The 13,669-nt window shown below is 36.7% G+C and overlaps 1 protein-coding gene across 9 annotated transcripts in view; it reads left to right on the top strand.

Annotated features, from left to right (window-relative positions):
- Positions 1-13,669, top strand: part of mctp1a (multiple C2 domains, transmembrane 1a) — a 221,340-nt gene that overhangs the window by 47,131 nt on the left and 160,540 nt on the right. For 2 of the 9 annotated variants that reach the window (XM_079607530.1, XM_079607528.1), the window contains exon 1: positions 12,813-13,093. The exons of 4 other annotated variants lie outside the window; for them this stretch is intronic. In XM_079607530.1, coding sequence (XP_079463656.1) covers positions 13,070-13,093 — 24 coding nt within the window. In that variant the 5' untranslated portion in view covers positions 12,813-13,069. Of the gene's footprint in view, positions 1-12,746; positions 13,094-13,669 lie in introns of those variants that run through there. 3 more of the 9 variants (XM_079607527.1, XM_079607529.1, XM_079607526.1) reach the window with 3 other exon arrangements.

The following is a 13,669-nucleotide window of genomic DNA, read 5'->3' as shown; positions in this document are numbered from 1 at the left end:
TGTTTTACTAGAGGAATGTGGAGTGAGATTCTTTTTTGGTCATAAATGACTTTTCAAAAGGGTTTTGGACATCCGAAATCAGAGACAGAAACGGACATTAGCGCTTCGCAGATGGCCTGTTTTGACTGTGTTCTGCGTCTTTTTGCACACAACGTGGATAAGCTGCAATAGTTAAACTTTGGATTGACAATAATCATTTTGTAATGATATGGTAATATTGTAATGATATGGTTTCTTACATTTAAAATATTTTATTCTGTGCATTTTTTCTGTTGATGTGCGAACACTTCACTAAACATTTGTAGCGTGCCTGCCATCTAATAATCGCATAAAGCTTTGTGCTTGGTTACTTTTGATATGAAGCATTCAATTCAGATGATTTTATTACAAAATTGAAACAATAAATGTTGTTTTGGCGCTCTTTACTGTAATATGGCGTGACAGATCACTGTAGTGCCTCGGTTAAAGCTGCAGTATGGCTCAAGTTGAACTGATCTTCTCATCTCCTCTTTACTAGTTACAGCACGAAATAAACATGGATGAACATCAGCAGGTATCTTGAATGATATATTAACTTACCGAAATTAATCTTATGTAATCGCTCAACCAGTGTTTGGTAGAGATTTGCGGGAAGAGCGTTTGCTAAATAGATGTACTGTATTACATATTTGAACTTAACCTGTTAGTGATCCCTTCATTATTTAATGTATGTCTGAATAAATCTGTCAGGAAAACAAGTTATTTCAGTTTATTTTTGTTTACATTTTTAGATTTCACTAACAAACTGGAGTAGAAACAATTCTATCATTAACAATAGAACACTAGTAAAATGTATGGCTAAAAAACATATTATGTCACTGTATTATACTACTGCCTTCACAAAGTAATGTCTAGTCATGAAATCCCTGTCAGATGACCCGTCAGATGCTGAGCCTACCCAGGACGCATCACTCAGCCTTGATATCTCCCTACCATCAGACTCACCATCACTCATGGCATTTAGTACCTCTAATACCTTTTTGCCATCCATAAATCGTCTTTTATCCATTGTGACTAAAACTGATTACCTCTATCTTAGTGGGTAAAAATGAGTAAATTTTACATGGCAGTTCTGGTGTTAAAGTCCCCCTGAGGTGAAAATCAAGCATTTAATGTTGTTTATGTCTATGTGGTGTTTTTAATATGCTTTAAGACATACCATGTGCAAATTCACAAGTCAACACACAACACTTAGTATTTTGTCCAAAGACGCGCAGCGACAAAGCGACACGATCCCATTCATTTCAATGGAGCGCTGGTGACTTCCGGCGACACGAGCGACAGTGTTGGCGACAGAATGTGGGCGTGTCAAGCGACGCGAGACGCGAATAAAGTAAAATTTTTTAAACTTTATGCAAATGAGAAGCGATTTTCGCAAGCTACAACCAATAGGATAGAAGACTGTCAGTGGAGCTCACGTCACCGTCTCGAGTGCAGGCAAGACAAAAGAGTTCGAGGGCGATTTCACTGTTTTATATCATTCGACTGTAACCACATTCATGGATATAATAAAAGGGTGCATGGAAAAGAAACTGTCGACAGTCTCAGTGAGTTTAATTCATACATGTATAGTTCGAGTGTTGTAATTTTATGATGCAAGTTTAGCACTGCTGCAGTTCATTTTACAGTTTCCCCTGCATTATGTTGACTATTAGGGACAAGAAAATGTATTATTTGTCAAATTCGAATGAAGTTTTAGTAGTTTATGACAGTATGAGTGAGTTTAATTTGTTGATTGATCGATCGGTAATCTAGTAAATGATTTAATCCACTGAATACTGCTGTGGTAAAATAAAAACACTCTCCCAACAGCATACTGTTTCTTTTGAGCCTAATTCCTAGTGAAATAAAAATTATATAGTTGTATATATCACTTGTGATGGTATTTTGTAGTATAGATATGGCCAGATGTGCAGTCTACCAATAACATTAGAGCGCCAATACTAGGAACGCCCACAAGCGACTACACAGTACAGAGACTAGCGACATACAGCGACAAAGTCGCTGGCGGTGTGAACGGGACTTAACGCGGTTTGAAATCGCTGGTGTTTCTTACGTCACAATCTTGTAACCAATCACGTCAACGTGTGATCGTCAATGAGTGATATGAATCTCTGAGCTGGTGTGAGTGAGTGGAGGCGGGGGTAGTTTACATATTCATAGAACCACGTATACTAAATGAGGCAAGTGTGTAGTTACATTCAAGCTATTTTGAGGCAAGCTATTCAAGGAAAGAACGTTTAAATATGTCATTTTGGGGATCAAAGATGAGTTTTAAGGCTACAGACTACGGGGGGACTTTAAAACGTTTTTAAAAAACGGCCTTATGTGCAATGTAAATGTTTGTACAACTCAGTTTCAGCTATTTGAATTGTATAATTCATATAATTAATATTAAGTTTGAATAATTCATTGATTATTAGTTTATTATTTATTTTTGTTTGTCGGCCAAGTGAATCCTGAATTTTCGGTTTCAGCCCAGGATTTTCATTTGGGTGCATTCCTAATTATTATTTTCCAGATTTTTTTGATTTATAACACATAACAGGTTATTTGCCACTAGTCCAGATATTAATCGGTAAAGAACACATTTCTTTTTTTGATGTTGATGAACTTGAGCCTTGATGGAACTAAGAGGGTACGTGAGACAGAAAAGAGTGTGAAGCAAGTCTATGCAGAGTCTAATGCAACTTCAAATTATCTTTGCTGATATTTACAGCTGGAGATGAGAGCTGCAGTGATCCTCTCAGGATATTGTTTGCAGAAATGGAGGTTGAACAGAAGACATATGATACTTCTTTTGCCACTTTCATTAGTATAACCTAGAGAGAGAGAGTGCAGACGCAATCATTTGAATGCTCACTCACTGCCCATTAAAGAATGACAGACACACACACACACACACACACACACACACACACACACACACACACACACACACACACACACACACACACACTCGCGCACGCACGCACACGCACGCACGCACGCACGCACGCACGCACGCACGCACGCACGCACGCACACACACACACACACACACACACACACACACACACACACACACACAGCGCTGCAGGCTTCATGCTGGCAGTCTGCATATGATATCTGATGCTTCATTCAATCAGCCAGACGCTCTCTTGTTCCTCACCTTAACTCATTTACGTAAGCAAGGGGGCAACTAAAGTTGTCAAAGACTGTCTTTTCCATCTGTAACTAAATGTTTTTAAAACTGACATACAAGTAGACAAGCTTACAGTAAGAGGAGCTTTTGACCCCTTACTGGATAGATTGTGTCATATCTAATTCATCATGGATGTTAATTCAGAATTGCATCTGGCAAATTTAAAGAGCATAATATCTTCATTAATATATTTACATTAGTTTCATATGTGTATGCTCACCATTCAGCAAAACTGATGTATTACTGTAAAATCATCTTTATGTGAAAAATGTATTATAATTGACTAATAACTGAACATAAATATGGTTCATATGAAAGACAAGTGCAATAATGTGTGCAAAAATTACACATACACAATAGTTCTGTTCAAAACCTATTCAGCTTTCTCAAGATACTTTTTTGGCAGTATCATAGTATCATAGTATCATAGTGTGTGTGTGTGTTCACTACTCACTGCTCCTAACTTCAATGGGTTAAATGCAGAGGACGAATAAATGCAGGTTATAAAGCATTTTAGGTTTCTTCTCATCATTTAAGCACTTTATCACTTTATATATACACAACATATTTACAGATGACAGTACTATATTCGCCATTCTACGGAATTGATGCAAACTTCTGTCCCACAACCAAAAAAACACATTTAAAAGCATTTAAGTATCCAAACGTAAGTTGTATAAGATGTTATTATAGTGTTTGATTAGTCCTTAACTTTGAAACCAGTGATAAACTTTATGCCTTTTACAAAGAAAAATTGGAATCGAAATGCAACAAATCTCATAAATTACACTTAATATAGTGTTAAAATTGTAATTGTTATATCTGTGGAAACTTTTTAATAAAATAGCAAAAAATATATTTACAAGGTAGATGTAAACAAAACCTTAATAGTTCAATATAAGCCTTATTAAATTATTCATTATTGTTTCGGTAGTGGCAAATTAGGGGAGAGGAAAAATATTCCAAAACTTTCTGAAAATACAATATGAGAATTAACTGTACAATTACTAGAAATGTGTACCTTGGATATTATACAATTTGCATACATACAAAATGTGAATAAAGACTTTTTTTTCCCCAAGAAATTTTAACCTATTCTGTAGAATGGCCCATATACCACATATAATGATGAAAAGAAGGCTGTATGAACCATTTAGGTTAAATATGGTCTGAAAAAAAATCTACAGATAGGTTTGAAAATTTGAGTCTGGAAATGTATTTTTCTTTTCTTTTTAAATGGAATGTGTGTAAGAACCCTAAATGGGGTCTTTTTGATTTAGTTGACATATATATGTTGATTTTTAGGTTTGACAAAAGAGAAATGTATACACTCACTGCACTGCTTAACTCTCTAACCTGTCAGCTTGAAACGGAAGTTGCAATAAAAGTATTTTCTTCTCTATTGTAACATATAAGCTAAGTGAATCAGCTTGTTGAACAAGACAAAATAAAAGGCTTCATTTTGTCAATTGATCGGATCTGTGGATTGTTGTCATTTGTTATTGGTGTGATCTCATGTGAGTAACAAGTTGTCCAGGGACCTGTACCATGATGGTAGTTGAACAAAATCAGGGTCGCAGGATTAGTTTCGAGTTGACAAAACAAAACCAGGTTTCACTTTATTTGGATGGTTGCTTTAACACATTCTGTTGTCTAACATTGCCCCTTCATGTCTACTAACTATCATTAGAGTGTTAGTAGAGCATTAGTAGACTGGTAGGGTTAGGGTTAGAATAAGTTGGCCTGTAGTTGCAACGTTACTTATAGTCAGTAGAGTGTCTGTTGGAGGAGCATCACAATAAAGAGTTTGCAGATATTAAGCATACAGTCCACTAATACTCTAATGAGAGTTAGTTGACATATAGTTGCACAGTTATTTATAGTTAACAGAATGTTCAAAAGGGACCATCAAAATAAAGTGTTACCCAAAACCAATCCAACCAGGCTTTGTTAGGACCATGATGATGATCATCAACTTTCTCTGTCAACTCGGGCTTTGATCCTGAGTTTAATAATAATACAACTCAGAGTTTAATATATAATAAAAAATAATGATGTGCATGGACAATTTATAATAAATACTGCAATATTGCACAAAAAAAAATAAGAATTGGCAATATTGATTTCAATGTGACTTGATAAAAATGATAAAAGAGCAGCCCTTTTTTAGCATTATATATGACATCTCCATTGAAATCCATCAGATCAGCTGGTAAAGTATTGGAGGCTCTGAGAACATGGTGTGCTTGATCTGCCAGTTCTCTCTGTGCCTCATCCACAGTGAATGAAACAGCCGTTATCTGCGAGCACTCTGATATAATCATGTATCTGCAGGAGGTGGACCACAGGAAGTGCTACTGTATTCGGTCTTTGTAGAAAACTAAAAACTGGTACTAGTCTCAGTGTCGCAATATGTTGCCAAAGAGTACTCACAAGGACAAGAGAACAGTCTTTTTAATCCAAATAACTCAGGGAAAAACAGGCTTCCAACATGACATTCAGACAGGACAAAGAACTCAGTAAACATAAATACTAAACCAAACGAGGACTTATGAACTTATTAACAAGGGTCAGGTGAATGAGATGAATCAAAGAAACACATGGGAAAAATCTGTCAACTGAAAATGAGCAAACAGAAGGTGAACACAAAGACAAAACAACACTCGGGTTGTCATTGAGTTTTTTTTTTGTTATTATTAAGTGCTAACAATGTTTAACCTTGTTCTTCTCAATAAGATTATGATGAGCTCTGATGCTGAACTAGAGACAGTAAATATATCTTAAGGAGAAAAGGTATTTGCTGCTGTGAATTGTGGTAATGCTTTGGTGAATTACTGCAATAGTAATTTCTCGCTAGAAATGACATCAAAAGTGGGAAAATGTTGGTCAAAAACTTTTACACACAAAAATGTTCCACCAAACGCAACTTTCAGACGCCACATTTACTTTTTTTAGCTGAATGAAAAGCACAGCATTGCGGAATATCAAAGGATACATGCCTTTAAAAATCGATCAAACGAAGGTATCAAAGGAGAAAGGAAGTAAAGCTAAGTTAACGTTGGATTTGGACGTGCCTTCCTACCTTGAAATGCATTCTCTAAAGACATCATTTTTAAGCTTTCGGACGCAGCCATTGTGTGAGGGATTGTTTTAATGGGTTCTATTTTTTTTTTGCAGTTATATGTTTGAACTGATTTGCACAAATGCACTGGTTTTGTAGATGAATTGTGCACTCCTACCTGCTGTGAAATTCCAGACAAGCACTGACTGATGTGTTGGTGTGGGTGTGCATATGAATGTCTAAGACATTTCTGCTCATAAAGAAGTAGGATGTTCTACTTGTGTGTGCTGCAGTACACTGTTCACATAATGTATACACCATATTAAAGGAATATTCTGGGTTAAATTCAGCTTAAGCTCAATTGACATCATCCGTGGCATGCTGTCGATTACCACAGAACAATATTTCAGTTCGTCCACCTGTTTCGTCATGTATGGTAATGCACTTACATTGGGAGTCTATGGGGTGAATGTACAGTGAAAATTCTAATATTTATCCTGATATTAAGAAAACCTTTTGAAAATTTACCAGAAGGGGTTGAATCTATCTGTAAACCTTCATAACTAACTTACTTTATGAATTTATACAATCCCATTCGTATGTTTTCATACAATGCTTACGTGGGTTGGGTTTAGGGGCAGACCAGCACTCATCATTTTGTAGCTTTCAATACCACAATAAAAGCTTTAGCAATTATCGTGATATGAAAATGTTATACTGTACCTACTACGATTGTTGTTTAGATGTAAATTAAAGCCTAAATCATGTATGTTCATCACTTAGTTTACATACAGAATTAATATTTTGTTCTGTTTTGTAGTTTTTATCTAACTGTGAATATTCCTATGGTACCATTTTTATTTTATTCTCAACAAACTCAACTCTCAACTCAACAAAAATGTCAGATGAAACTGAAGGAACTGACAATATGCCACGCTACATCAGTGAAAATAAGGCTCATTTCATTCCCTGTAAAATAAATGTGTATTTGATATACCGTAGCAGCGGTTTCAATGAAACCTCTCCCCAGAATTCTCCAATTGAAAATCATTACAATAAGAAGTATGACCTAGAATTTCATGACATCCTCTCTTTGACCTTCTGTCTTTCTCTCTCTTTCTCTGCCAATCATTGCACACTTTCCTTGTTTCATTGGCTGTGCTCCCAGGTAATTACTGTTTATGGCCTGTGCCTTTGGACTTTGTACATTTACATTCAATTTCAAATGTCGTGACCAGTCTCAGCTAGACCAGTGCAGCACACGTAGCAAGTAAAAAAAAAAAAAAAATTATAATTATATATATATACATGTGCTGATCATATAATTAGAATATCATCAAAAAGTTTATTTATTTCAAGAATTCAACTAAACAGGTTAAACTAATATATTATATAGACTCGTTACATGCAAAGTGAGATATTTTAAGCCTTTATTTGTTATAATTTTGATGATTATGGCTTACAGCTTATGAAACCCACGAAATCAAAATCCCAGAAAATTTGAATTTTACATGAAATCACACAGTAATTACACAGTAATACCATGGTCATTGAGTCAGGTTTTGGTTCTTTTGGCAGTGTGGGCAGGTGCAAATCCTGCTGGAAAATGAAGGAAGCATGAAGTGGTCTGAAAATGTCCTGGTAGACGGCTGCGATGACTCTGGATTTAATAAAGCACAGTGGACCAAAGTCCTCTTTTCTGATGAGAGCAAATTTTGCATCTCATTTGGAAATCAAGGTCCCAGAGTCTGGAGGAAGAGAGGCACACAATCCATGTTGCTTGAAGTCCAGCGTAAAGTTTCCACAGTCAGGGATGGTTTGGGGTGCCATGTCATCTGCTGGTGTTGGTCCACTGTGTTTTCTGAGGTCCAAGGTCAACGCAGCCGTCTACCAGGAAGTCACAGACTGACCGACTCCATGCCACGCCGCATTGCTGCAGTAATTCAGGCAAAAGGAGCCGCAACTAAGTATTGAGTGCTGTACATGCTCATACTTTTCATGTTTCAGTTGGCCAGCATTTCTAAAAATCCTTTTTTTGTATTGGTCTTAAGTAATAAGACCAATATTTCTAATTTTCTGAGATACTGAATTTGGGATTTTCATTTGTTGTCAGTTATAATCATCAAAATGAAAAGAAATAAACATTTGAAATATATCAGTCTGTGTGTAATGAATGAATATAATATACAAGTTTCACTTTTTGAATGGAATTACTGAATTAGATCAACTTTTTCATGATATTCTAATTATATGACCAGTATAGTAAGTATTATTGAGTCAAATTTTGGCGAAAGACATACATCTTTAGTAGATTCTTGAAGATGGCTAAAGGCATAGGCAGGTTCACTTTGTCCCACATAAGGTGCTACAAGGACAAGTGTGTGCCTTAATGCTTCAGTGAACCATTCAGTGCACCCTACAGACTGACCTATCAGCTTTTAGGATAAGTTTAGTGCAGGGGCATTCAATTAAAGCTTCAATAGGTCCCAGGGGAACTGCAGCCTTTACATTTTCTTCCCAACAAAGTCTGGACAATCCTAGACAGTTCTGTTCCTTTGCCGCTTGCTTCCACAGTGGCTTTTCATTGTCATGGCAAGCAGTGTGCCTCTTGATTTCTGTCTCAAATATGTGTGTTTATTATAACAACATTTGTTTATGTAATTGGTGCCCTCTGGTTTAGTGTTAGTTGAGCACTTACTCACTAAGATGCATAACAGCCAGTCATTTAGCCCTCATGGAAATACATTTACTTGGTAACATTTTAAAATAAGTTTCCATTAGTTAACATAGTTCATCAATTAACTAACAATGAGCATTAAATAAGAGTATTACAGTTACAGGATTTATTATTCTGTTAATCTTAGTTAATTGTACAATAAAATGCATTAGCTAGCTAAATTCATTAGTACATTAAATAAAATTAACAGGTACAACTCCTGATTTTAACAATGTACTTGTGTTAACAACAAGTACAGTTAACAAATGGAACCTTATTTACCTAATTTTTTTTTTTTCCAACTGATATTAAATGGTCTAAAGTAAACTATCCTGTTGTGGTTTGCAGAGGTTTGTCAGTGTTAGCCTGATGAAGACTTTCTTTATGACACATACATGGAAATTGGACATACATGGACAAGCCATTCATGAAAGGTAGATGGTTCAAACAACAATAACACACAGGAATCGGTTTACCTGTTTTTCAAGCTGGGTTTTGATGCACATCAAACAGTGAGCTGGCGGTGAGTGATGTCTTAAGAACAGTGCCAAGGTTTCCTGTGTTCCTCATTACAGGATGTTTCCTTCTGTTCTTCCTGACTTAATGAGCTGCCACATGGTGGATGTGGAACAGCTCTACAAATGGTCTCTCCTTCAGAAAGGTCTATGAGATTGTACATCTCTCTATTTGACTCTAAAAGCATCTGCTGCTTGTTATTATAGAGGAGAGCAGCACTGACATTTGGAGATTCAGAGAGGACACTTGAGTTCCACATGATGAAAATTTGATTACTTTATGTAAGAGTACTTGAGTAGAGATGGGCTCTCTGAGAATCTCTGTTCTGGTGATGTGGCACTGCGTTCCTGGGGTCAGAGGATATCCTCAATCAAGCGATGGAAGAAGCTCCACTCGTAATTTGAACTATACCAGACTGTGCAGCTCTAGCTTGTTGTACAAATCCTATGATTGCTACATCACAAGCAAAATCTATACTGATAAGTCATTTTAGTGACTGATTCAAAAGCCTCAAATTCTGAATTATACATAATTTAGAGCTGTGTTTGCACTGATGTCTCATTGATTTGTTATATATAATATTACTTTTTGGTCTACATCCATCAAGTTAAAGTCATATGAGGTACTTCAAAGAATACCATGGTACTACTTACATAATTGCCATATATTCATATGTGTTGGAGTTTGTTGAATGCCATGATTTGTCAGTGGAATACATTTGACCTAAAATAACTTAAGATGTCCAACTATGTCTGTTCACTGACAATATTTACCAAGCCACCTCCATTTTATCAAAGTGTAGTTGCTCTATTTCTCTCTCATCACATCCTCTACAGCCAATGAGAGTCATAGGTGTGGGTTTTTCCATGCACCAGGGCTGACCCATTTTCATGATGTGGGAGACCCACACTCTCTCTGTGGAGGCATTTCTATAGGAATCCATTTGCTCAAGAACACCTGGTCAGAGGATCGGAGAGATTAATTGTGATTAATGGCCGCTTACAGATCCTACACTCATTCACGGCCCATAAAAGTTGTTATTATGGTGGCATTAGTTTAGTGAGGCTTCAATGAGTAACTGCAGATAGTGGGATTAGCACTATTGATCAGGTCTTTAAATAACTGTAATTATGTACATTTCAAGCTAAATCGTTAGCTCAAAAACAAACAAAGTGCCATTTAATATAGATAATTATTATATGTTTAGGTATGTGCTGGTGTGGTGGGAACTCAAAAAATAGCTGTCACATTACAACATTTTCAAAAGTGGAATGCAGGAGACACCTAACCATATTATATATTGTGTTTTTTATTGTCTTAAAGTTGACATGATACATCTATCTACAAAGATCCATTATCTTTATAGTAGCTGTTAGCTTACTGTCATATGGAGCAATAGAAGCTAACACCATGTTTGTGTATAATGTTTCACAAACGTGAAATGATGGCATGTAAACAGTCAACAGTGGTGGGCCTAGGACAGAACTTTGAGGGACACCATAAAATCATCATACCGTTGTGTTGAGTTTTGCACACTGACTCCTGCTTTATCTGAATGAAATTGAATTAATCTTTCATTGAATCGAACAATAAACTTGTCAGAACAGCATCTATCTTTTTCAAAAGGTACAAACTGCTGCTCCAACATTTGTGCAGATAGAAGCGATAACAGTCTGCCTGCATGGTTCAGCTTGAATTATTTTCTGTGGAAATTCAATTAACCATTTTGGCTCAGTTTTGTACTTCTTTGAGCCAGTCATTATGCACCTGCATAGAGCACATTAGTCATTTCCACAAATAGTATTTATGGGATCATTCATTTCGGTGGTGTTTAGGTGAAGGAAAGAACAAGAGAAGAGAGCATATTACTGGATAAAAGCATGGAAGATGATGCAGTGGAGAGTAATGTTAGTCTAAGTGAGTAATGGGTAGAGTGAGTAAGTAATTGGACTAGAAATTGGTCTAGGACTAACTAGTAAAAAGCCTTGGTGAATTGTTCTCCCAAAAATGAAAACTCTGTAATTTACTCCTTCTCATTTCTATCTAAACCTACAGTACATAACTTTATTTCTTCCGCAGAACAAATGAGAACAAAAATAATGTTTGTAATCAAATTTGGTTACCAATGAATTCCATTAAACTGGAAAAAAAAAGACATTTCTCCAAATATTTTATGTAGGCCTACCACAGAAGAAATAATTTCATACAGGTTTGGAAAGACATGGCATGAGTAAATAATGACAGAATTTTTAGGTGAACTATCCTATTAAAGGAAATTTTGTCATTTATTTTTTATTGTGTATATATTTTTCTAAATTTGCATGCTGTTTTTTTCCTGGGAACACTAAAGACACTTTTTGACGAATCTTTAAAAAGAGTTTTGCTACATCTATATGATAGATTTGTGTATTTTCTGGATAAGACTTTTCTCTTAATTTCTGGATAAGTCTTGACTTTTCTCCTCAGCTAAAGTGCTTAAATCTTACATGTGTACACCTTCAGATACAAAGATGGTTTTGATGTCATTATATGAATGAGTATAACATGCCTGTTCAAAATAGTTTAATGAATGATGAAAATTGAGAGCTGCAGGAAATATATTAATAACAACATGGACTGTTCCAAAAATGCTTGAAGACTTGCATGGAGCACAAAACAATGGACTAGGCTGGCTTGATAGGCATGATCATCGTGTCATTCTCGGGTTATCTTTATTGGTAAAAAATTTTTTTTATACAGATTTGGAAACACATGAAAGTGAGTAAATATTAACGGAATTGTAAAATTTGGGTGAACTATCCCTTCAAAAGAGAAGAAGAGAATATGTCGGGGGAAAATGTGCTGTTTTAAGAGACGAAGAAACAATATACTGTACAAGGAGGTGTTCAAGGAAAAATAAAGAGTGATAAGGGCTGAGAGAGGACCGGAGTGGTAAAATGGTGACAGTGTTGTCCTCTGAGACACTGGAGAGTGGCTTTCTGACCCTTAAATGCTCTACAGGAGCTCATTAAACTTCATCCCTAGAGCCCTGAAAAACGCCACTTTACACTTTGTGTGTGCGCTTAAGAATTTACAATACAGTATCCTGAAGTCCGTATTTTTCTATATCAAAACCAGCAGCTCATGAGATTATGTGAGTGTGTGTACCTTGCCATTGAGAGATATTTGAGAAGTTCAGCAGAAAACCTCCCTGTCTCTTCTGACAGCTAGTTGCTACGTGCACTGGATGCATATGTGTGTGTGCGTGTGCAAGGCGGGTTCCCGCTCATATAGGGCAGCAAACCAGAGGCAGACTCAGCAGTGGCAGCAGTGAGAGGGTAGAGTGTGTGGACACTTCATCTCTGTGACTGGATGTTAGCACTCTCTCTTACCTCGGTGGGACAAAGACTGTCTGTATGTATCCTCTCTTAGATCCTTTCTTGTAGCTTTCCTTTCAGCATTTTCCTCTAATGAATGTACTGCAGATGGAGTCCTCTGTGGCACATGTGTGGCAAGGAGCCTTTGTGAATGGGGACCTTAATCTCCTGTTAAAGTTGGTGTGTTCAGCTGCGTGATGGGATCGAAAAGTCAGGATCAGGTAAAAGAGCTGCTCTGTCATATTTGTTTTCCATTTGAAACATTTTTGATAGATGTGATTCGGTTGTGAAAATGTTTCAATGTGTTGTTTGCTCTAGGGACTGTGTTTATTTTTGGGACAGTGTTTGGTTTCTAAGAACGTGTTCTGGGAACTTGAGAGGGATGTTATGGATGGCACAAAAGGAGTGCTGGAAGGGAAGAGAGAAAAGAGGGATGAGGTGTGGAGAAGGAGAGAAAGAAATGGCAAGGAGATCAGGGGGGTTTCCTGCTGTTTGTTTTTTTCTATTTCTTTCGCAAAGACAGCTGTCGTGTCTTTTTTTTCCACCCTGACAGCTGATTGCTGGAGGACGACAGCAGTATCAGGCTGTAGGCTGTGAAAATCCCATAGAGAAGTGTTTCCACGAGCCTACAGAGTGTGATGTAAATGATAGTGGAGGAAACACCCCAAGCTGCAGGATGTGTTCTGTGTTTGATGGTGAATGTCTATGTGTTCTGGTGAAACTCCTATACCTGATATGGTTTTCATTTCATTTCAACTGGGCTGTTTCTGATCGTTTCTCTACAAACCATAAGCAAA

Source organism: Phoxinus phoxinus, assembly GCF_949152265.1.
Source record: "Phoxinus phoxinus genome assembly, chromosome: 3".
NCBI lineage: Eukaryota > Metazoa > Chordata > Actinopteri > Cypriniformes > Leuciscidae > Phoxinus > Phoxinus phoxinus.
The sequence above is the reverse complement of the archived record's forward strand: the minus strand, read 5'-3'. Positions and strand labels throughout refer to the sequence as shown.